This window comes from Bos javanicus, chromosome 12 (assembly GCF_032452875.1).
Source record: "Bos javanicus breed banteng chromosome 12, ARS-OSU_banteng_1.0, whole genome shotgun sequence".
In the NCBI taxonomy this organism is placed as follows: Eukaryota; Metazoa; Chordata; class Mammalia; order Artiodactyla; family Bovidae; genus Bos; species Bos javanicus.
Window position 1 is genome coordinate 84,249,053 of NC_083879.1, and position 25,231 is coordinate 84,274,283.

General features: G+C 41.8%; 1 protein-coding gene across 3 annotated transcripts in view; it reads left to right on the forward strand.

Annotated features, from left to right (window-relative positions):
• Positions 1 to 25,231, forward strand: part of MYO16 (myosin XVI) — a 517,433-nt gene that overhangs the window by 79,055 nt on the left and 413,147 nt on the right. Inside the window, exon 1 of one of the 3 annotated variants that reach the window (XM_061435362.1) lies at positions 20,314 to 20,832. The exons of the other annotated variants lie outside the window; for them this stretch is intronic. Coding sequence (XP_061291346.1) covers positions 20,805 to 20,832 — 28 coding nt within the window. The 5' untranslated portion in view covers positions 20,314 to 20,804. Of the gene's footprint in view, positions 1 to 20,313; positions 20,833 to 25,231 lie in introns of those variants that run through there. 3 annotated transcript variants of the gene reach the window in all.

Below are 25,231 nucleotides of genomic sequence, written 5' to 3' on the forward strand. Positions count from 1 at the left end.
TGCCTGTGTTTCTCAGGAGGCTGTCTTAGTCATATGTCTAAGAGTGGATCCTTTTGTTTATGTAGTAAGAATACTTCTCATCTCGTTTACTCTATGTGAAGGAAAGAAACACCTTTAAATGTTCTGACGCCCCACAGTCACCCTGCGCTTTAATGTCTCTCTGATGGTGAATGGGTCCCCAGACCCCTAGATGTGTGGTTCTCACCTGAAAAGGCATCCCCACCCCCTCTCTGTACCCCCTGGAACTTTCTGAAACTGAACTCTGCATGCTGGCGTGTCCTTCAGCTGCGGTGCACAGCGCGATGGTGTCGGACCCCGAGGACCCCTCCTCTGTCTTCCACAGCCTCCTGCGCGGCCAGGCTTTACCCGCTGGCTGTTCTGTGAGTGGGAGCTTTTCTTCCCTCTGCTGCCTTGCCCACAGTTTTCTGATCTTAGAGCTCCATCTCCGAATGTCTAAAAACGGCCCATTTTAAAAATAAACAGTGTAAACAGCATTAAGCTCCCCTTGATTTTCTCAGCTAGTCAGGATCTCTTTCCCATGGCATTTTGTGAGTCTAACCATCGATAATTATCCCTTTCCATTTTGCACATTTCTGGAAACTCGGATGTTAGTTTCCATCGCGGGTTTGGAGCCTCCCTTCCACATGTGAGTCCTGGGAGGCAGCCTAAGGCAGTGTTTAAACATGACCTTGTATTTACTGAAATCCATTAGAGGCCTGTTAGCAGGCATTTGCAGTTCCTGCACGACCGGCCTGTAACCTTCACGGATCTTCCTTCCTCTTCCGTGGAAGCCGCCTCGGTATTTTTTCGGCTCACCTATTAATAACCTGCCGTCACGCTCCCTGCGTCCTGGACTGCAGCGACCAGGAATCCCCGCCCCACTGACACCTGTCCATCAAGCCCATCTCATCCCAAAGCCGCTTCTCAGCCGGACCTGGCCAGAACCCCCTCCTCTCACAGTCCAATCCAATTACACTTCTCTGTTATTTTCTTTCCTGTTGTCCTATTCCCGACCTTGACAGGATTTTTCACAAATTTTATCTAAATGCTTATGTACTTACCTGTGTGTAAACCGAATAAATCATTGCGCCTGTCTACCCATTCTAGGTAGGAAACGGCATTTAAAAAGCGACACCTCCCCTACCCAAAATTAGCGTCAAAAATGGAGTCTGTGTGAGGACTTCTTTATGTTGTTGTCGTTGTCCAGTCTCTGTGGGCTGCTGCACGCCTGGTTTCCCTGCCCTTTACTGTCTTCTGGAGTTTACTCAAATTCATGTCCATTGAGTCGGTGATGCCATCCAACCATCTCATCCTCTGTCCTCCCCTTCTCCTCCTGCCCTCAATCTTTCCCAGCATCAGGGTCTTTTCCAATGAGTCCGCTCTTTGCATCAGGTGGACAAAGTATTGGAGCTTCAGCTTCAGCATCAGTCCTTCCAATGAATATTCAGGGTTGACTTCCTTTAGGATGGACTGGGTTGATATCCTTTCTGTCCCAGGGACTCTCAAGAGTCTTCTGCAGCACCACTGAAGGTCATGGACTCCTGTGTGACCCTGGCATAGTCATCCTCAGCCGTCTTCCTCACTGCCTTTGTTTTTCCTGATTTTCCCAGAAAGCGGGTTGGGGACATCTGACTCTCTAACAACAAGAACCTTGTCCTGGGCCAGCCTGGGAACGTCCAGCCATCTCTGCCCCCCAGACTCCTGTTGTTTCCTCTCTGTGTGGTCTCCTGAATTTCTCTCGGGGTGTACCTATGGAGCCTCCCTGGAGCCTCTCTCTTCTTCCTGGGTGTCCTCTCCGGGGGCTGCGTCCCCACCGGGCCTGGCCAGTCTTCTGCTGCTATGACATAAACAGCTGAGCTCTGAGTCTCTCCACCAGGCAGAAAGTGCCCCACCAAGTGGGCACACAGACAGGGAGCCCCAAGCAATAAAAGGTGTCCAGGGACACTCTCAGGTAGTTGAGTACTGGGTCCTTAATGCCCACCCTGCGAGAGGCTGCTGGCTCCACAGAGCAGGGGTCCAGTGGATGCTGGGCCCCCAGAGGGAGCCCCGGGGTGCTGGTTGATGAATAAAGGAAGGAACAGTTTTGGAGTCCTGAAGTTGTGGAGCTGAGTAGCTGCAGTACTGCGTTGAGACGCTAGAGGGAGATCAGAGAAGGACTTGAACAGGATGGATCCAGCAGAAGTCAAGTTTTAGCTGTGTTTGCTCAGATGGAAATGTCACTTCTCCTTCCTTGTCTCGAATTCAAATATATATATATATATATGAATATGGTGTGAAATCTGAACTAAATCGGATGCAAATGCTTTCTGTGTTTTTAATACAAGCCATGATGACCCCTACCATCTGTAGGAAAAATGTAGCAATGCTGATGGGCATCCTAAGATAAATAGTCATTTGAGAAGAAGTCTCATGAAATTACACCATATCATTAAGCAGATGGGCTAGAATTAACACCACTAATAGTAATTGGAAATGACAGATGATGGATGCGTGCAGGGATGCTGGGGAGAGAAACACCGGGCTTGAAATCGTGTGGCATGCCAGAAAGTCATGTATATTGAATACAAGGACTCACATTCTCACAAATAAAGTCATGAATGTAATTAATAAAGTAGATGGGAGCAATAGGGAGATGGGAACGGCTACCCACTCCAGTATTCTTGCCTGGAGAGTTCCATGGTCTGTGTACTGTATAGTCCATGGGGTCACAGAGTCAGACACGACTAAATGACTTTCACTTCACTAGGATAAGCAGAATCAAATTCCCATGAAGCTTTGGACAGACTGCTTTGCCCAAAACAGATATCCAGGCCTTATTCTCTTTTGACCTTGAACTGTTTCCTGTCACTGTTTCCTCATCTGTGAACAGGTTGTAATGAGTATGTGTTAAACAAGAACTTAAAATATGTGACGATAAAGGGACTTCCCTGATGGCTCAGACAGTAAAGAATCTATGTGCAGTGCGAGAGACCCAGGTTCAATCCCTGGGTTGGGAAGATCTCCTGGAGAAGGGAATGGCAATGCAGTCTTGCCTAGAGAACCTCATGGACAGAGGAGCATGGTGGGCTACAGTCCATGGGGTCTCGAAGAGTCAGACATGGCTAAGCGACTAATAGTGAAGATAAAAGGAGAGAAAGCACCTCAAGGGCTTAGCCCAGAGACTGGCCCATGTGTCAGATCATGTCAAGTTCATGATCACTAGATGGAGGCCTTTCTGTTCACCTGCCGCGTTTATTGCCATTTGTCTGATCGGACCATTGCCTCTCTCCGGGTTCTCCTTTAATGACTGTGGTGTGCAGGGATTTGTTTCTTGGACTGCTCTTCCAAACGGTGCTTTCTGGGGCGTGTGGGTGTGTTGTGGGGCACAGGGCTCTTCTGCCCCTCCTGCAGTCCTCCCCTGCGTTGGTTCACCTTGTGGGAGGGACAGATAAGGCCACAGCAGTGGTTTAGGAAGGGCCGTGCAGAGCAGTGATACTGCAAGGAAGATGTTGAATGTGTGTGGAAAGATGCTGATGCGGGAGTTCTGGGCTGAAGCTACGGGCCTTCGGTCTCAGCCGCACTCACGTCGCAGTTCGCAGCAAACCTTCCTTTTTGTGTTCGCTCCACTCTTGGCTTCTGTTTTGTGAGATCTGGTGGAGGCTCTGATAAGTGAAGGCTGTGCTCTCCGCACAGGGCACTGGTGACCTTGAGAAAAAGCAAAGAGAAAAGCTGAGAGAGCTGAGCAGATAGAATTGGTGGAAAGTTAAAAAGCAAGCATCTGCTCTTCTTTAACTTTGGATATGTTAGAGTATTTTTTCCTCCAGATAAATAAAGATCTGCTGGACATTCATTTCCAGATGCTTCATTTAAAAAATTGACTAATTTTAATTAAAAAATGTGATAGGAAAACCAGCAGGGGCACAAATGCCATGATGTTTTGAGTGATGAATTCGTATATGAACTTTAAAAATTAAAGATATCCATTAGGTATCACATATGTCATTTTGAAAAAAAAAGTCATATCTTCTGTCTAAATTTGAAAGATGTATCATTTTAGTGATCTAAAAATCCATATAACTTAGCTAAGTAAGTAAGAGTAAGTCAATATAAGATATAAAGAGATATGAACAAAGTAACACTTTAGCTTTCTAATCTCAAAGACTTGGGTGGTGGACCTCGTCTGTTGTTTTCACCTGTATTCAATCACAGAAAGCACACACATGCAGACGAAACTTTAAAGAGCACCAATTCAATGAATCAAATTAATCATTTAAAAGTTCCAAGTTGGAAGTCACACTGAGACAAATGAGAAAGGAATTAATTTGGAACAACTAGAAAAATGACATGTAGCCAGTGTTGGACTCAGTTCAATTTAAAATCAGAACAACTTTTATGTTTTACCATCTGCCTCACCAAGAGCCGTGTAAAATCTGAATACTACAATCTTTAGAGATTCCCATATGAGGACAACTTTTTTAAAAAGGCCATTTAAAGAACATAAAACCAGAATAAATAATGTTGGTGCCTGTCCAGGATTTCGGTTAGTAATTAGTGATCAGGGAAAATATAAATCACATTTATGATTTAGGGACTCAAAAATTCTACTTGAACTTGTGCCCTCTCTCTGCAAAACCTCAGAGAAGTCTAGCAAAGGTCTCCATCCCACATGACAGTTGAGCACAAGGAGACTGGGAGAAGACAAACAGCTAGGTGACACCCGTCTTACCTAAATATCTCAGAGTTGGAGTCAAAACCCACAATTCTAAACTGCTGTTTTCAGGCATCAGTTCAGTTCAGTTCAGTCGCTCAGTCATGTCCGACTCTTTGTGACCCCATGAACTGCAGCACACCAGGCCTCCCTGTCCATCATCAACTCCTGGAGTTTACTCAAACCCATGTCCATAATTCAGTGATTCCATCCAACCAACTCATCCTCTGTCGTTTCAGGCATAGTACTTATTAAACAAAGGAGACGAGAGGTGTGGAACAGAAATGTATCTGTGTCTGACAAGTTTTCATGTTTTAGTTCTGTATTCAGGTGAGCTAGATAGAAAGCAGGTGATCTATGCTGATAAAGTATATGCTTTACTTTTCACACACACACATGCCTGTGTGAGCATCTTTGCAGAGATTTGAATCAACTGTAGGGTTTAGTTTATGGATACAACTGAGCATTATAATGTTTTAATTGCCTATTTAGTTGATTCTTCTGAAGCTTCCTCTGGACACGGAATGAAACTTACTCATCCTGTAGTCCCATATCTTGTACACTGCTTGTTCAATGAGTGAATGAATGCCTCAGGAAAGAAGGAATCTTCAAGGAGAAAAAAGGGAACACACATAAGCTGCTGATGCCAGATACAGAAGTTTTTAATATACTTGAATTATGGGTTTACTCTAGCTGATCATTATATTAAAATATACGATTCTATGTGAAATGGTATGTTTGGGCCTTAGACATGAGATAGTTCTAGTTACTATCTGTGCAGTTTTGACAGAGGAATACCTTAATTTTAAAGAACTCTAATGCGCTATTTAAAAAGCAGAGACATTACTTTGCCAACAAAGGTTCATCGAGTCAAAGCTATGGTTTTTCCAGTAGTCATGTATGGATGTGAGAGTTGGACCATAAAGAAAACTGAGGGCCGAAGAACTGATTCTTTTGAACTGTGGTGTTGGAGAAGACTCTTGAGAGTCCCTTGGACTGCAACGAGATCAAACCAGTCCATCCTAAAGGAAATCAGTCCTGAATATTCATTGGAAGGACGATGTTGAAGCTGAAGCTCCAATCCTTTGGCCACCTGATGTGAAGAACTGACTCATTGGAAAAGACCCTGATGCTGGGAAAGATTGAAGGCAGGAGAAGAAGGAGATGACAGAAGATGAGATGGTTGGATGGCATCACGGACTCAATGGACATGAGTTTGAGTAAATTCCCGGAGTTGGTGATGGATATGGAGGCCTGGCCTGCTGCAGTCCATGGGGTTGCAAAGAGTCAGACATGACTGAGCAACTGAACTGAACTGAATGCACTGTTCTAATTTACCACTTAAAATGCCCCAAGTACAGTAGTTAGGTTAAAATGTCAAATAAGACATGGTCCTTGCATATATGGATTTCACAGAAGGCTCCCAAGCAAGTGAATAAATGGCGTATCAAGTGATGGATGCCAAGATTATCCTTAACCCACACACAGGGGAGCTCAAGAAAGCAGTTCTATCGGGTATGAGGCAGTGAGATTGGATAGGTGGGGAGAACTGGGGTAGGGACTGGGGTCCATGACAACTGATCCTCCAGTTACGTTCTGCCCTCTACCCTTAGACTGCAGGGCATGTACAGTCGGTAATCAGAAGCAACGTTTCGTGTTCTTCTCTGTTAGTAGACCCTGTCTCTCCTGCTGAATGAGAAAATAAACTAAGAAAGGGTAGTTCTTATTTTAACTGGGTCCCGAAATTAAACTAGGATACAATTTATGGAGAAGTAGCCAGGATGAGGAGAGGGGATGATTCGGAGACAGACTCTGAAGCAAGAAATAGCACTGCACATTTGAAGGTGATATACTATTTAGGGAGTGGAGCTGAAAGGGCCCACAAGTAAACTTGACTAAAGTTGTTGAATAATGTTTATAGCTTGGAAAGGTGGGATTGATTATTGACATGTCTAAAGGTCAAGAAAGTAGTTAGGACACATTGAGAATGGCTAAAGTACAAATAAATTTGACGAAAACGTGAAGCTACTTGTTTTCCGCTTTTTCTAAATATAGTAGGACACATTTGAATGTCTGGGAAAATCTACATATTTCTTCTGGATTTGACATTCTGCCTGTAAAAACATTGGAAATATGTAAATGAGTGATGGCATCGAAATATGCCCTCATTTCTGGATATGCTTGAGACTTTCTAAAATGCGTCTTTACTCCTTCCGTCTCTTTAATTCTTGACATCCAGTGAAGTTATTATGCCAGCATATTATGTTCAAGTGAGTTAGGGCTTTAATGTGTAACAAAACACTCTCAAAACTTAGTGTCATGCTAGAAGAGAAAGGACTCTTCCCTGATCATTCTATGAAGACAGTATCTCCCCAATACTAAAACCACACAAAGACCTTCCAAATAAAAAACTACACAAAAGCCCCATATGAATATAAAAAGAAAAGGATCTAATAAAACACTAGCAAATCAAATCCATAAATATATAAAAAGGATTATATGCCATGACCAAGTAGGATTTATCCCAGGAATGCAAGGTTGGCTTAACTCATGAAAATCAATGTGCGGTTAACAGAACAGAGGACAAAGACCACATGATAATCTCAGTAGACTCAGAAAGGACATCTGACAAAATCTGACAACACTTTCATGATAAAAATACTCAGTAGAAGGAAATTTACTCAACCTGATAATCTATGAAAAACCCACAGCTCAAATTATATAATGGTAAAAGACAGAAAGCTTCATCCCTAAGATCAAGAAGATATTTTCTCTCATCACTTTAGCTCAATAATAGGCAAGACTACTGGAGTGGGTTGCCATTTCCTCCTCCAGGGCATCTTTTCCACCCAGGGATCAAACCTATGTCTCTGGCATCTCCTGCATTGACAGATGGATTCTTCTACCATTAAGCTACCTGGGAAGCCCTGAGATTGCAAAGGAGGAAGTAAAATGATCTATTCTTAGAAAACTTGATCTTGCATATAGAAAATCTAAGGAATCTCTTCCCTCCCAACACACATTATTAATAAGTGAGTTTTGCAAATTTACAGGATAAACAATTAGTGAACAGAAATCAGTTGTATTTCTATAAGGCAACAATGAACAATCCAAAAACGAATTTAAGAAAACAATTTCACTTAGAAATAGCATCAAAAAGAATGAAATACTTAGGAATAAATTTAACAAAATAATGCAATATTTGTGTTTTTAAAAATACAAATCATTGTTGAGAGAAATTAAAGAAGTCCTAAAATAAACAGAAATGCATTTTGTTTATGGATCAAAAAGACTTAATGTTGAAAAGATGTCAATGCTCCACAAACTGGTCTACAGATTAAATGCAACTCCTATTAAAATTACCTTTTTTCATAAATTGACAATTAGAGCTTAAAATTAATATTTAAATTCAAGGAGCCCAGACTAGCCAAAACAATCTTGAAGAAGAACAATACCGATGCTTTCCATTTCAAAATTACTACAGAGCTGCAGTATTCAAGACAGTATGGTACTAGAAAAAACGTAGATATATAGATCAGTGGGATGAAATCAAGAGTCCAGAGAAAATCCTTTACCTTTATGGTCAGTATTTGACAAGGTTGTCAAGACCGTCCAATGGGGCATCAGTAGGCTTTTCAGCAAATAGTGTAGAGACAACTGAATATCCACATTCAGAAGAATGAAGCTGGATTTGTACTTCACACCATATACAATAATTAACTTAAATCATAGACCTAAAGAGAAAAGTGGAAGTTAGTTGCTCAGTTGTGTCTGATTCTTTGCAACCCCATGGACTGTAGCCTGCCAGACTCATATTTCCATGGAATTCTCCAGGCAAGAATACTGGTGTGGGGAGCCTTTACATTCTCCAGGGGATCTTCCTGATCCAGGGATCAAACCTGAATCTCCTGTATTTTGGGAGAATACAGTTTCTTTACTGTCTGAACCACCAAGGAAGCCCACAGACCAATATGTAAGAGCTAAAATGATAAAATTTTTAGGATGAAACATTGAAGTAATGTGACCTTGTAATCCTTATGACCTTGGATTAGCAATAGTTGTTTTTAGATATGAGACTAAACTCATTAGTCAAAAAAGATAAACTTCATAGATCAAAATGAATAACTATGTTGTAGAAAGAGAACCATCAAGACAATGAAATGAAAATACAACTCACATAATGGGAGGAAATATTTGAAAATTATATATCTGATGAGGAGCTTTGCTCTAGAATATATAAAGTACTTTTATAATTCAACAATGAAAAGACAAAGAATCCCATTAAAAAGTGGGCAAAGAACTTGAATAAACTTTTCCTAAAAGGGGACATACAGATGACTAATAAGCCCATGAAAAGATGCTCAACATTACTAGAAAAAGTAAGGAAATGCAAATCAAAACTACAAGTTACACTCAACATCCACTAGAATGATTAAAATAAAAAAGTCAGTCAGATAGTGTCAAGTCCTGACCAGTCTGTGAGGAACTTACAGCTCTAGTACCCTGCTGGTATCATCGTTAAAGGGCACACCCACTTTGAAAACGGTTTGGTTGCTATGCAAAATTTTAAACACAGGGTTATCATATGACCCAGAAATTCTACCAGTAGGCATATACTATTTCCCTGGGCTTCCCTGGTGGCTCAGCTGGTAAAGAATCCACCTGCAATGCAGGGGACCTGGCTTCGATCCCTGGGTTGGGAAGATCCCCTGGAGAAGGGAAAGGCTACCCACTCCAGTATTCTGGCCTAGAGAATTCCATGGACTGTAAAGTCCATGGGGTCGCAAAACGTCGGACACGATGGAGCGACTTTCACTTTTACTTCCAGCATATTACCCAAGATAATTAAAAAAAAAGTCCAAACAAAAACCTATACATAAAGATTCATAGAAATATTATTTATAATAGTAAAAAGTGGAAGCAACCCAAATATCCATCAATTGAAACAGCGGAGCAAAATGTCTGTCCATACAGTGGATTTGGCTTCCAATCCACTGTTTGGTGCCCCAGTGGTAAAGAATCTGCCTGAAATGCAGGAGACTCAGGAGACATGGGTTTGATCTCTGGGTTGGGAAGATCCCCTGGAGGAGGAAATGGCAACCCACTCCAGTATTCTTGCCTGGGAAATTCCATGGACAGAGCAGCCAGGTGGGCTACAGTCCATGGGGTTGCCAAGAGTTGGACACGACTGAGCGCACACAGACACACGGAGTATTATTCCACCATATAAAGGAAAGAGCATTGTTCCATGCTGCAAAAATATTATGCCAAGTTTAGAAGCCAGACACAAAAAGCCACATATAGTATGATTCCTTTTATGAAATGTCCATAATTGGCAAATCCAAAGACATGGAAAGTGCCTGAGTGGTTGTCAGAGGCATTCAGATTGTTCTGGGTTTCGTTTCAAGACAGCACTGTCTACAGCTGTCTACCTCCATACTGGGCAGTCTATTATAAAATTAAAACATGCATTTCCCTTTTCTGACCAGTGGATGCTATTCTGAAATCTGGACTTCCTTATCTTTCTTCCTTCCTAGGTAGATTGAAATGACTCATTCCCTATTTCATGCTTCCCTGAAAGATCAGGAAGCCACCTCATCCTAAAATAGACTGTCTCTGAGCTCATCCTGATGTCTGTAGCCCTCACCGTGGTCCTCAAAATGTCCTAGGCAGGCACAGAGATCTCAACTTCTGCAATCTCTCAACCCACCATCAAGGAATCCATCAGATTCTATGAAATCTTCTTCCTGAATAGATTTGAGGCTGCCTAATTTCCTCCCTTTAATTTTACTTACTGAATGTGAATTTAAATTAAAAAAAAAAAAACCAGAAAATGTCATGGCTTAGTTTTCCCTGTTTGGAAAGTTATATTGATTTATATCATTGCATTACTCAGTGCACTCTTTTGTGGATCAAATCTTCATTTATTCATCACTTCTTTGGTTAAATTTATCCTTTAGAATAAAAGCCTAGGGGGCTAAAGGTTTTCTACAGACGGGAGGTAGGCGGAGGATGCTGGAGGGAGCTCTGTTTTCAGAAGGTCTCTTAGGGCCCTGCTTGGTTACATTTTTGTCTCCGGAGAATAGCTTATTGACCTTCCCCCAGACCTCTCCTCCCTGCTCTCCTCTGCGTCTTCCTCCTCTGCTGTCTGTTCAGGACCTCACTGAAGAGCAAGCAGCTAGACAGTGGTGGCCAGTTTGGTCTCCCTTCTCCCCTGCTGCATCTCACTTCCCATCCTGGCAATCTCAGCATCACTGTTTCCTGAAAACCTTCTCTGTCCCCTCTGTGTTCAGTTGCTCAGTCGTGTCCGACTCTTTGTGGCCTCATGGATGGCAGCCCACCTGGCTCCTCTGTCCCCATGGACCTCCCAGGCAAGGACCCTGGAGTGGGTTGTCATTTCCTTCTCCAGGAGATCTTCCCGACCCAGGGATTGAAAGGGACTCCTGCATTGTAGGCAGATTCTTTACAGTGGAGCCACTGGGGAAGACCCTGGGCTTTTAATAAGAGCTTTTAATTTACTTCCCTGTTACTCATCGTGTTTCCCTCAAGTTTGCCCTTCAGAGAAATTTCAACATTTAGCTCATCTGTTTAAAATCTGCTAGCTGTTCTCCGTCAGTCTCAAGAGTGGTCTTTATTTGGGGAGGTCAGGGACCCCTTTGAAAAGCTGTGCACCCTCTCCAGAGAGTCTCGGGGAGTTTATGAGGTTCCAGATTAAATAAGCCTGGCCCTGAGGATGAAACATGATGTATGTAGCCTGTCAGTGAGTGGCTGTTAAATGAGTAAATGTCGGGTGAATTGCCTTAGCTTTATACACCTTGGAGATCTTTCTTTTGCTATTACCTCTTGCTGCTGTATTAGGAACTATTTCACTTTCTTTGACACTTAAAAATAAAATCTTAGATATAATTAGAGAAACACTTGGATATGGTAAAATGCACAAATCTTACAGTTCAGTAAATCTTTATATACCCTTATATCTCTATATATTTGTACTTATATAATCCTGATCAACTTGGAAACATTTTAATCATTCTAGAAAGTTCCCTTATGCTCCTTTTCCATCAATACTTCACTTTAAAGACTTCTATCATCATAAATTAGTTTTAACCTGCTATTGAACTTCTTGTAAACCAAGAGCTGTAATTTGACACCCTCAAAATATCCCCCATCAGCTTCATGTGAGACTTTTATTTTGGTGGTATTTCTTCACACTGTTACCTACCTTAAACCACTTAATTAGCACCTCCATATTGGGGTCTAGAGATGTGTATCAACATCTTTGGCGCTCTGGAAATTATTCTATACTATTAACAGCTTACATATGATTGCCAGTATATATCTATTAAATTGAAAAACGATTCTATTAAAGGTGCTCCAGCTTAGATGCTTTATAAGCATCTAAAAAGTCCATTCTTCTCTACCCACTTAATTCCCACATATAAAGATATACCCCCTCTCCCTTCTATAATGTCCTACTCTATCTGTAAATCTTTTCTAAACCCTTTTGTGCGTTTATGGATGACTGACCCCACATTGCAGTGTCTGCCATGATGGATACTCTAGGTGTAAGAGTAAACATCATTTGATTAGCATCGTATTAGCGTTTTGAGAGAAAGCCCACAGTGGACATAAATAAACCTGAATAGGATGCAGAGGCAGGGGGCGTTGCAGCGATAAAGCAGTCAGGCACAGCTAAGCTGAGGACAAAGGCGTGGGGCACAGGGAGGGGCCGTGGGTCAGATTCTTGTCCTCCTGTGTCCCCACCTCACTTTACCCGCCTTCGCCTCTTCTCCACCTTCACCTCTCTAGGTCACTCACTGCTGGAGCCTTGGTGCTGCAAAGGAGGCACCATCCTCCTAGCATTTCATCAGCTTCACCCAAGGTTGGCAGAATGGCCATGTCTTTATTGCTTAACTCTGAGAAGGTTCTCCAATCATCCAAAGACATGAAAAGGAGGGAGAGGGAGAAAGGGGATGAGGGAGAAGATGGGGAGAAAGAGGAAGAGAAAAAAGAAGGCAGAGCAGAGAGAGATTCTGCGAGAAATGTGAGGTCATGGATTACGGATCAGAGAGCAGACTGTGTTCTCACACAGCATCCCAGTGCTGGTTTCCTGAGCCCCAGTCCCCACCAAAAAATGCAGTGGAAGCCCCTTATTACAGTGGGTTTGGAGAGAATTAGAAAACGAAGCTTATGTAGACTTTGGGCACTTCTCCCCATCTACACACACACACACACACACACACACACAGGATGCAGACCTCTAGAGAGGGAGGAGGATGTCTCCATCTCCATCACCTTCAAATATAACCAGATGAGTCTGGAGAGATGATTCTCCAAATCTCCCCAGAGCTACCCCATCCCTAGCCTCCCAGGAGTGTTTTGAGGCAATTATCCTTAAACCAAAGTGGCTGATGCCCTTTGCCCTGCAGAGCAGATTGTGTAGACGTGCAAACAGTTATGGAGATCTGTTCCCAAACAATGAGTTCTATTGCAGTTTCTCAAAAAAAATTAAGTTTCTAAGTTTGGGAAATAATATTATTTATGGATTTGGATATTTCACCATACAGTTCTTTTTCCAAATCACTTTAAAATACTGTTAACATTTTGTCCGCATGCCTCCCACCCCCTTGCCCAGTTTAGAGACCATACATTATCCTTTGAAAGCTAAAGTGAAATCTGTGTAACAGGCTCCAGTTCATCCATCTCACAACTGACTCAAATTTGTTTCCTTTCAATGGCTGAGTGATAGTCCATCGTATATACGTACCACATCTTCTTTATCTAGAAAAAGTGTACTGATGAACCTATTATTTACAGGGAATGAGATGCAGACTTAGAGAGAGGACTTGTGGACACAGCAGGGGCAGAAGAGGGTGGGACGAATTGAGAGAGCAGCGTTAACATGTATACACTCTCACGTGTTAAACACACAGCTAGTGGGAAGCTGCCGTGTAACCAGGGAGCCCGGCCAGTGCTCTGTGATGACCTAGAGGGGTGAGTGTATAATCATGGCTGATTCTCGTTGTTATATGGCAGAAATCAGCACAACATGGTAAAGCAATTATCCTCCAGTTAAAACATAACTAAAAAACAAACAAGAAAGGTAAAATCTGAAACCAGGGAGTTTATTTGGAAGAAGGAAGTCATCAGTGTTTAAACTTGCCCTCAAATCATCTTATAAGGCCTTTTAAAGAAGCCTTCGTAGGGAACTGAAAAGGCAAATGAATAAATTTATTGTATCTTTACACTCACATGAAGAAGTGAGTGTATCTTCCACTCCACCTCTCACCTCTTCTCCTTTCTCAAGTATAGTAATGTTTTCCCAGTTGTTTGATAATCCTGCATTGAATAAAATATTCCTCTGAGGTTTTGTGTAGTGCCCCAGAAGATGCATTAGAGTATTTCTAATTCTCTGTTTCTTCATTTGATGACCCTTGAGTGTTCATTGATGTTTTAGCCTTCATAGGGAATAAGAAAATTAGAAAGTCTATACCTCCAATAAGTAATTATTTACTAAAAGAGGCTTTTTCTGTGATACAAGTAAAGAATATATTAAAGCATTGTATTATCAGAGGCTAGATGGACTGTCCCATGGAAAAGGGAGCAGAGGGTTCAAGGTAAGGCCAGGACTTACTTAGCCAACATCAGCCAAGAAGAGTTTTTAGGTTAAATGGGTTTGAAGTGAATATCAAAGGATGCATACAAAGTGAACAAGTAACTTGTTATGTATGTGGATAAGTGCATGGGTGGTTAAATTGTAGACAAGGAGATGTTTTCTATGAGACATTTTTTAAAGGAATGTATATAAACTGGGAAAGTGTAAAGTAGCCTCCAGATTTAATTGTCTCAAAACTCCTTTCATCCTTTTCAGGAAAATTGACATATATGAGGTCATCTAAATATTGGGTTGGCCAAAAAGTTTGTTTGGGTGTTTCTGTAAGATGCTACGAAAAACCTGAATGAACTTTTTGGCCAACCCGATACTTTAGCTGATTGTCTTCTAGTTGACAGTTGTGTACAGATCCGCCCAATTATCTGACCCTCCTGTCCCAGATCTAGCGCTCTGAGTTGGCCCATCGCTGATGTCCATAGTTACTCATCATCAGGGGAATGTCATTCCTGTGCTTGTTCCCCCAGTTACAGAGTGGCTCACTGCTCCAAGGGGATTGAAGAACCAGGTGGAGGAGACTTCGTCATTCCTATCCATGCACCTGTGCACACACACTTAGGTGCAGTCATACAGACACAAGCTGACACTGTCCACTGCGTACTTGTAGTCAAGATGTGCAGACTCTTGTTGGCAAGGTCACACTTGGGGAGGTGAAACAATGTCTGAAAATGGGCAAGTCAGCCTAGATAGTCGTAACATACGCTGGAGAGATTTGAAAGTGGTTGTCAAAATCCAAGTGAATGAATTTGTGAAGGTTTTACAAATTTCCCTTGCTAGGTACCTGATGGCTCAGACAGTAAAGAATCTGCCTGCAATGTGGGAGATCTGGGTTCAATCCCTGGGTTGGGAAGTTCCCCTAGAGGAGGGCATGGCAACCTACTCCAGTATTCCTTGCCTGCAGAATCCCCATGGACAGAGGATCCTGACAGGCTCCATGGGGATTGCAAAGAGTTGGACACAACTGAGCGACTAAGCACACAGCACATTAGAATTCAAAGTATTTTGTTGTGATTAGTGAGAAAAAAAAATCACAAAAGGTATGTGGTAACCAGATGCCCTTATGAATCAATTTGAGCATCCATATAGCCTGTGTGTATAGCGGCATCCTTATCTGTCTCTCTATACGTATCTATTTTTCTGGTTCAATATATACGTGGGGTTCCCCAGTGCCTCAGTGGTGAAGAATCTGCCTGCAGTGCAGGAGACGCTGGTTCAATCCCTGGGTCAAGAAGATCCCCTGGGGGAGGTCATGGCAACGCACTCCAGTATTCTTGCCTGGAGAATCCCATGGACAGAAGAGTCTGGCAAGCTACAGTCACAAAGAGCTGGTCACAACTGGAGCAACTGAGCACTGTACATATATATGTATATATTTGGAGAAGGGAATGGCTACCCACTCCAGTATTCTTGCCTAGAGAATTCTGTGGGCTCTATTGCATTGCATAAAAATTAATTTTTAATCTTTTGTGGGGCAATTTCAAAATTGTAATTTTTTTTTTTTACTTTACATTGCTCCTCTATGAAAATATTAGTGTAAATGCTGATGAACATTTTCTGTCCCTTATGGTACATATCCACATCTAGACCCTCAAGCCGTGCTCAGCTGGGTTTGCGTCCTCACTGTTATGCTGACACAGAAAGGGTGGTCTACATTATTCTATTCTCTCTTCTTGCCATTCAGATCCATATTGTAAATTCTTTCCTCTGTTAGCCCCACCATTGTCCACATCTAAGTTAAATGTCCACTCGTTCTAGAAGGAGACTTCTGAGGCTGTTTTGAAGGTGAGGAGACCTGAAATCTGATTGCCAATGGTTGAATGGTCTGATTGAAAACCACATTGGCCCCAACAGTCAGCAGACTGTGGAAGGGAGCACGCATGGAGAGGCTGGGGTCTGATCAGTCAGGCAAGGCAGGCTTGATCCTGGTCCTGAGGGGCAGGGGGGATGACTAGTGAGGCGAAAGTCTAGCAAGAACTGAGTGTATTTACAGCTTTTCTTCTTGAAAACTTGGGTCTTTCCTTCTTCACAGCCTTTGGACCATTTAACCTTATAGGGTCCTAAATGATTAACCCAGATTATTGTCCTCAGGAGAGAAGACCTCGACTCCATCATTCAGAAGTATTCATTATTTGTGATGGGCGATGCTATAAATTAGGTTTCCAGACATTTGTGGAGGTTGATTACCTGTGGATTAAGGTTCCTAAACCTGTCTGTGATTTTCTTCATCGAAGTCTAATATTTTTAAGCCCCTGACCAATTCCAGCAGAAACAAAGATGACTTTGTCCCAGGACTTGCAGTTGCTTAACTAACAATTTGTGCATGTGATTTATAGCCTCATTTGGAATTTTTATAGTACCCTACCTAAACTGGTGGTTTCTATAAAATTGAGTTTTAATTCTACCATTGACTAAATTCTGAAAAAAATGCAGAAGTGTTGGATTTGGGAATTATCTGCACAAAGTCCGGCATGACAGATCCCGCCAAATAGGATTTTAAATGGGTATTTCACCTATGAGTTTTCATGAGAAAAACTATTTTGAAGCTTGGTGTCACATGTATCCCACTTTTAAAGATATTTAATAGTAAGCAAGTACTTGTCTGTCATTAGAATCATTCCAGTTTCATATTTCTTTTTTGTTGTTTTTCTGGAAATAGTTCAGACTTATTTGAAAAAAAATCTGGTATAATGATGCTAACCTTTAAAAGAAAAAAAAAAGTCATTTTTAAAAAAAATCAGAATTAGCATGAACAGTGAGCAGATGTTTGGTGTATAAAAGAGAAACATGAATTTCTTTATTATTCCAAATTGCTTTTGAAATATTGTTCATGACATTCAGTGAGAACAATTGTTCACCATAAATTCTGAATGATAATCAAATCCTCATGCGTTACTAGCCTTTAAGTTTTGTAGCAATGAAAAATAACTTTCAAGTGTGGAATTTCCTTTTGTACCTAATGACATATTCTTGTGAAATAAATCGTTAACATTATATCTAACCCAGTCTAGGTCTTTATTGCCTCCATCGTCACCGATTCTTCTGTTACATTTCTTATATCAGACTCAGAGGACCCCAATGTGGTCCATGTGACTTTCTAACACTGAATTAAGTTTTGTAGAGTTGGGCAGAGATCAAGGAATTTAAACAGTTGTAAATTACCGGTATTTTTCATTATTTTTTATAAAGGAAGTGAAGTGAATAGGGCCAAATTTATTTTTCCTCAGTTATCATGCCTGTAATAGAAGCTACGTTTTGTTTGATAATGATGGAAAATATAAAGATATATTTCTGTGTGGTTAAACGTAATTCTACTAGTGTTTTGAGCATGAGTGTTGGGTTCTGAGAGAAGAAAAGATGAGAGAAACTCTTAATCAAGGAGAATTAGATGTATCTACAGTTCATAATACATAATATTGTGTATTACATAATACATACTTGACAAACATCTTAAGACAAATGAGTTCTATGACACAATTTACTCATCAAAAAGAAAAAAAATATAATGTATGAGAGTCAGAGACGTATGGTATGTGCCTGGCAAAGAAAGTATACTATTGAAAATATGATTGAGTTCAGTCTGAAAAGATCTATTATAAACCAAATTATAATAGACTTATTATATATAGATTATATATTGATTATAATAGTTTTTTATATTTACTATAAAAATCTATTATAAACCAAAAAATCCATATGAACCAGATTCTAAGTATTTTGATAAAGCTAAGAATAACTTTCTGGTGATAGTCTCATTTAACCCAAAAGTAGGCTGGATGTTGCTCCTACACACAGTTCTTGTCATAGAGTTTTTAGTACACTACACTGTCCTAACTTGATTGCATATGTTTCACCAGATTATAAACTCTTTGAGGGCAAGGATGAAGTCACCTTTCCCAATGTACTTCAAGTAGCAAGAGTCAGTGACTTGTCAAATGTTTATGTAATGAATCCATAATAAGCACATTTGGTAATGAGCCCCTGATCTATGGGGAAAGATGATAATTCTCACAGAAGACTTTAATAAGAGCTCTTATAGGGCTTCCCAGGTGATGCTAGTGGTAAAGAATCTGCCTGCTAATGCAGGAGACATAAGAGACGCAGGTTCAATCCCTGGGTTGGGATGATCCCATGGAGGTGGAAATGGCAACCCACTCCAGTATTCTTGTCTGGAGAACCCCATGGACAGAGGAGCTTGGTGGGCCATGGGGTTGCAAAGAGTTGGACATGGCTGAGGCAGAGAGTTGGATACTACTGAGCACGCATGTGCACACACACACACAGACACACACACACACACGCAAGAGCTCTTGTAGGAGGCATGGCTTAAGTTACTTAATAATAGATTTTTCAAGCTCAACTCAATCATATTTTCAATCACTTTTTCATATTTTCTTTGCCAAGCATATACCATGCTTCTCTGACTCATACATTATATTTTTTTCCTTTCGATGAATAAATGGTATCATAGGACTCACTTAGGATGTTGAGTATGTATTATGTAGAGATGTGCAATTTGCAGAAAACAAAGAAATGGAGGTTATATAGATAACACACATCACCTTTTGTTCAGAGGAGGGGACAGCTGTATCAAGATCAACTGTACTTTCCCCAAAGAGACACTGAATGATATTCATATAAAGTCGTATTACTATGTGTGTATGTGAAGACTTGTGTTAAAGTAGGAGGAGAGACTTTTGTTCTTTGCTGGAAGCTGATACATGTAGTTGTCTTTTATAGTTTTATAAGAAATCATTTCAAAACACATAAGGAAATCTTAGACAATAGACTCTATAATCCATGTATATAAAGGGTATGGTTTAGACATGTTTTTAATTCCTGAAAAGCACTTAAAATGGTGACTTGATCACAATGACTTTCAGTAAGTAATACGGAATGAACGAATAAATGAGGACTATGCATTGATGATAATGACTGAAAGCCTCATTCTAATTCTTGGGGAAACCACTTCAAGTGTCTATAGTAGTCATTTGGTATATAGCTAAATGTCAATCACTTCCTTGTTACCGCTGATGCTCCCGTTTTGTTGAAAATCAATGATATCAACTAGAATTTGTATATACATCTTTCGGACCTTCACAGCAAAGGTTAAGACTTGTACTTGCCATCTGTAGGTGAGGAAGCTAAGACTCTTGGAAGCCAAATCACTTGTCCAGTTTGACACCATGGTGAGGGATAGAATCTAAATATGAAATCAGGCCATTCTGATCGAAACCTTGAACTCGTTCTTCTGTGTTGTACTCCAAAAATAGAATGATTCCTCGATTGTCATCTAAGTTATGGTCTTTGTTGCATAGACTTGAATTTTACAATCTTTGGGTTTAATAATGGCGTTACTCTTTGAGTTTAGCTTAGTAAGGGAACCTAAGACCTAAGCTTCTATCTTAGAAGGATGTACATTGTTCATATTCATCTTCCCACGCCCTCAAAATTTGAAACACAGCTTCTTGACTATGTCAACTTCTTTTTGAGATCATCATTAAAAAATTAATTTAAAAATTATGTTGTATTCATAAGCGACTTATAAATGACCTTTTCTTTGGTTCATGTAGCTATTGCATTGTGAATATGATATTTTTATACTTTTTTATTGCAATAACCCTTGAAGATCATACACATCCTTCTTCCTGAATCCAATTCAGTGAGAATTACTTTGCCGGCTTGTACAGTGGCATTCACTGCAGTCTGCAGAGGTAGCAGCAAACCTAAATTTGTAAAGCGTTGCAAACCAAAAGCTTTTTGTGGATCCTTTAAGTTTCACATTCTGCGTAGAAAACCAGCAAGATGGATTGAGAAGCACAATGCAATTTCCTCATTAGGAGAGGCAGCTCCTAAGACCTGTGATTCTAGGAGGTGGTTATTCTGAGATGCCACTATCAATGTTCTGTTCACACACAGCAACTGGTGGCAACTAAAAATAATCAGCTCGGGACCAGCTAAGAATCTGGTCACATTTGGCTCATGGACAGCGTGCAGAAATGAGATTCAGGGTCCCTCCTGCAGTCGCTTCTCTGCAGCCCCCTCATCTGAAAGCTATTGAAAGCCATTAACAGGCAGGACCGGGAGAGAGAGCCGCACTGCAGCACACCTCGGAGCCGGCGGAAGGTGGGGTATCTGTGAGGACCAATTAGCCGCGACTATTCCTGGGTTCCTGGCACCAGGAGCCCTGTCAATCAAGGGGCTGCAATAGCACGTGCGGCAGTGGTGGCTCCAGAGCCTCGGGGGACGCCGATCTGAACTCCAGCTGCTGAATGAGAATGAGTTGGGAGCTTTCTGCACGGCCGTGGAACTGAGCCTCGCTTCAGTAATGTGTCCCGCGGTAAAGTGCCACCTGAGTAGGAGTTCTCAGTAATGCATTTCCTGGGGACGACAGTTGTAGCCGAAGAGAATGCTGGAACCCGTAGCAAGATTTCTGTCTGAGATGGAAAGATGTTTCACTCTCATTTTATCAAGTGCTGTAAGTAACCTTGCTCTTTGGCTCATCGGATTATTCGTGGTCTTGAAATACTATTTTATGCAGATGCCAGCAGGTCTGCTGGCATGCCACATGTGCCTGAGTGACAGAGAATGGTGACTTTGAAAGGTGTTTCACATGCTAAATGAATGTCCTCTTCCTACTGGATTCTGAAATAATTCCAGTGTGATCCAAATGCTGATAGTATCGAAATCTTTAGAACTCTAGCTTTTGAAGAACAAGATACAGCAATTTTTTTAAAAAAGCAGTTATTGAAAAAGAATTTTATAAGGTTTATTTCTAGGTATATGCATATATGAATAAAATGTGGGCATAGAAACTTAGCTTGTTAATACGTGGCTGACTCCATTTGCTTATTTTATTCTCAGGCTGTGCTGCTTGTGTCTGCATTTCATGCTTAACTTGTGAGCTTCACCTTGGGTTTATCCTTGACCATAAACTTTTGTCCTTGTACCGTTCACCTTGCCGTACTCAGGGACTCAGGTAACATCTGTGACCAGACGCTCCACACTGATGCTAGTTTGGTGAAAAATAGTTTGGCACTGGCTTTTCTCATGGGTTCATGAAGGGTTTCTTTAGTTTCTGAATTTTTAACAGGATTTTCTGAGCTAGATAACGCTGCATCTAAGCCTTTTCTGGTTTATAATGAAGAGGGAGACATTTTTGGTAAAAATAGCTTGCTAGACATGCATTTTTTTTCTCCTGTAGCACTTCTGTAAAGTTCTGTACATATATGTCATTGTCTGAAAGTGATGAGTGATATTTGTAGAAAATGGTTCCTTCCTAAGATGAAGGTTGGCAGAAGACATAATAATGTTAAATTTAAGTAACATCATTCAGGGAACATGTGTTTGGAATGGATATTGAAACGGGACCTAAAACAATCATGATAATATGGAAGGGACAATAGTCACCTTTGTGGGGAATACATATAGGCATGAAAACTCTATGATTCATGAAAAGAAAAACTCCATGCTATTCAGCACACCCATAGAAGCATGATGTTGGCTTGCAGGACAATTTTAACTCCAGAAACAATTCATTTGTAAAATCACTTGTTTGCAAGTTTAAAAATTAGCTCTTTAATGAATTGAAAGTGATTTATTAAGCATGGGCAGCATCTTTAGGAATCAGGAGGAGTCTTTGAACCCCAGAAATCTTGGGGTTCCCATCCTGGTGAAATGTACAGGGGATCCCACTCTTGGCTTTTGTGTTGCCCCTCATGTTTCATTGCACCAGCAGAATGTCACTCTCTCCCCTCCCTGTGCTTCTGCAGAGGAAATTCCCGGAACCCTCTGCGCCATTTCTACAAGGAGCCCGGGTGCTCCCAGGGAGGGAGCACCCATCTGGTGAGAGGCACCCCTGGGCATGAACAGAAGCTCAAAGGGACAGAGTAGCAAGAACTTGGATGTTCAGGGAGCAGTCAGTCATCAAATGTAACTTGAGGCTGCCCCTTCCTGCCCTACGTTCCTTCTGTTGCAGCTGAATTATCTGAATTTAGAAGTTCAGAAAATTAGGAGGGATGATGTCTGACCCAGGGACACGTTTGAGATCATTCTTGCAGTCCAGGTGAAATCTAAAATGAATGAACGGGGAAATGTTCCAAATACCTGGGGAAAAAGTGTTCCTGATGAATTTATCAGAGTAATTGCCAACCTCTTACTAAAGATTGGGCTGTGTCCTTAGCTCTGAGTTTGGCAGTAGCTGCAAAATGTGAAGGCAGCATGGATATTGTCAAATGCTAACTTCTCCTCGGGTGGGATGGAACATCAGGTGAAAGGAGCTCAGACATTATGTTTCGTCATGTGCCATGACTCAAGGGACATTTTATAGTGTTGACTTTGATCTTGAAGGACGATTAGAATATAGATGGGGAAACAAGGGCATTTACAGAATCAGCAAGGGCTATTGATAAGGATCATAATCCACAGTTTAATCATGATTCCTGATGCAAAAGATATTATCGCACTGTGTTCCCTTGACCTTGGTCCTGGGGTGATCGGTTGCTCCATTCTTCATACTCCGTTCCTTCTGTGATGAGCTCTGTTTCTTCCACACGCCTGCCTTTTTATTCCGGCCCCTGTTTAATCACGATACCATGTGTCCACCTTCCATGATGGACCGACTCCTTCCAATACAGGAAGTGGAGTGATCCCAGGGAAGGAGACAGAGCTGAAAGTATTCGGCAACAGAACCTCATGTGGTCCTAGGAGTGAACCTTATGGCAGGATGTTGGGAGACCATGAAGAGTCCTTAGAAGGAACTTTGAGTCGCCTGTGGAAATGGTCATTATTTAATGTTAAAGTATGTGTATGCTGAAAGATCTGAACACAGATTGCAACAGTAGCTAACTCTGACTTATGGAATGATTAGTTATTATAATTTAATTAGCTTTGATTAAAATGAATTACAATTGGTATTATAATCATCCATTAGCATAATAATCAATTATAATTAAACATTTATATGTAAATATTTATGTATTACTTATGACTAATCAAATGCATAATTATAGGATAATAATATCAGTTACTTTGATAAACTATTCTGTGTTTTAAAAATTGTCTACAGTGGGCATGTTTTACAGTCAGAAAAGCAGAACTTTAAGGCACTGTAGGAGAGACTATTCAGAGAAAGAAATGGCTTATTAGACCCACACCAACACCCATATTCCTTTCTGACTCCACGGGACCTGACCAAATTCCGCATGCACCATGCATCTTAGTCAGAAACGCTACAAGTGAAAGTAAAGGTCGCTCAGTCCCGTCCGACTCTTTGCGACCCCCGTCCACGGGATTCTCCAGGCCAGAGTGGAGCGGGTAGCCTTCCCCTTCTCCAGGGGATCTTCCCAACCCAGGGATTGAACCCAGGTCTCCCGCTTTGCAGGCGAATTCTTTACCAGTTGAGCCACACCATACATCTCACTCAGAAATGTTACAAAGTCGAGTGTAAAAGCGTATTGTGGAAGTGAGGTGTAGCAGGAAGGTTTAGGAACACCACCGCAACGTGCTGATGTTTCCTGCGTCTCTGGCTCAGAAGGACCTTCTGGGGGGTCTGCAGTGAGACTCTGAGTCGTACCTGGTGGGATGATGTGTGAACTTGGCCGGACACACCTGTTGGCTCAGATGGTGATGAATCCACCTGCAATACAGGAGACCTGGGTTCAATCCCTGGGTTGGGAAGATCCCCCAGAGAGGGAAATGGCAACCCACTCCAGTATTCTTGCCTGGAGAATTCCATGGACAGAGGAGCCTGGGGGGCTATGGTCCATGGGGTTGAAAAGAGTCTGACTGGCAGAACTCAGCGACTAACACTCTCACTTTCATTCACTGTCACCTGATGAGATGATGTATCAATTTGGCCGGAAGCCTTAGCCGAGGTCCCAGAAGAAATGAGAAACAGAGCTCGGGTGAGCTGTGGGCCTCAGAATTCCAGGGCCTCGTGAAATCTTGTGACTGAACTCCTGGTTTCCTCTTAACAAACTGGAGCAAAAGCTTCATGTCTGCCCCATGAAATTTCCTTCTGTATCTTGGGAATCAAAGTGTTGGAACGACTTCGCCAAGCTTCTGTCTCCCCTAGTTCGGTTCTTCTCTAAGCACATGGGGTTGGGGCACCATCCTTTGTGGTTGGAGGAAGATTAAAGTTATTTACAATGGATGGACTCCAGAACTGCTAATTCAGCCATGACAGCTGAGGAGGAACTGTACCAGAAAGGATGATATTTTGCACATTAAGTACATTTTACAGTGTATGCATCGTAAGTCGATTCAGTCGTGTTCAACACTTTGTGACCCTATGGACCATAGCCCTCCAGGCTCCTCTGTTCATGAGATTCTCCAGGCAAGAGTCCGGGAGTCGGGTAGCCATTCCCTTCTCCAGGGGATCTTCCCAACCCAGGGATGGAACCCGCGTTTCTTCTGTCTCCTGTATTGACTGTCAAGGTCTTTACCACTAGTGCCACCTGAGAAGCCCTCTACAGCGCACAAAGTCACCGTATCTGTTTCTTGTCACTCACTCTCGTAAACACTCCTTCTGCTAAGATGCCTTCCCAGATCTCGCACTGACTGTGCATGCTCTTCACTTCTTTGAAAACCTCCCCTGCACAGTCCCATCAGCTCATGCTGCTGCCATGCCAGCCCCTGTCTCCCAGCTCGCCCTCTGCCCACTCCAGACCCATGGTCCATCCCGAAGCCCCTCCGCTCCGTCATCTTCACCTCCCTCTGTTGCACTCAAGGGACAAAGGTCTGACGCTGGTCGAATCCAGTGTTCCAACTCCTCTGTCCTTCCGGTAATGGATGGTCATTGAAGGAGGCTGTCAGAGGAAAAGCAGACCAACCTCACTTTCACTCCAGACAGAGAACATGCTTCCACACTCTGACCG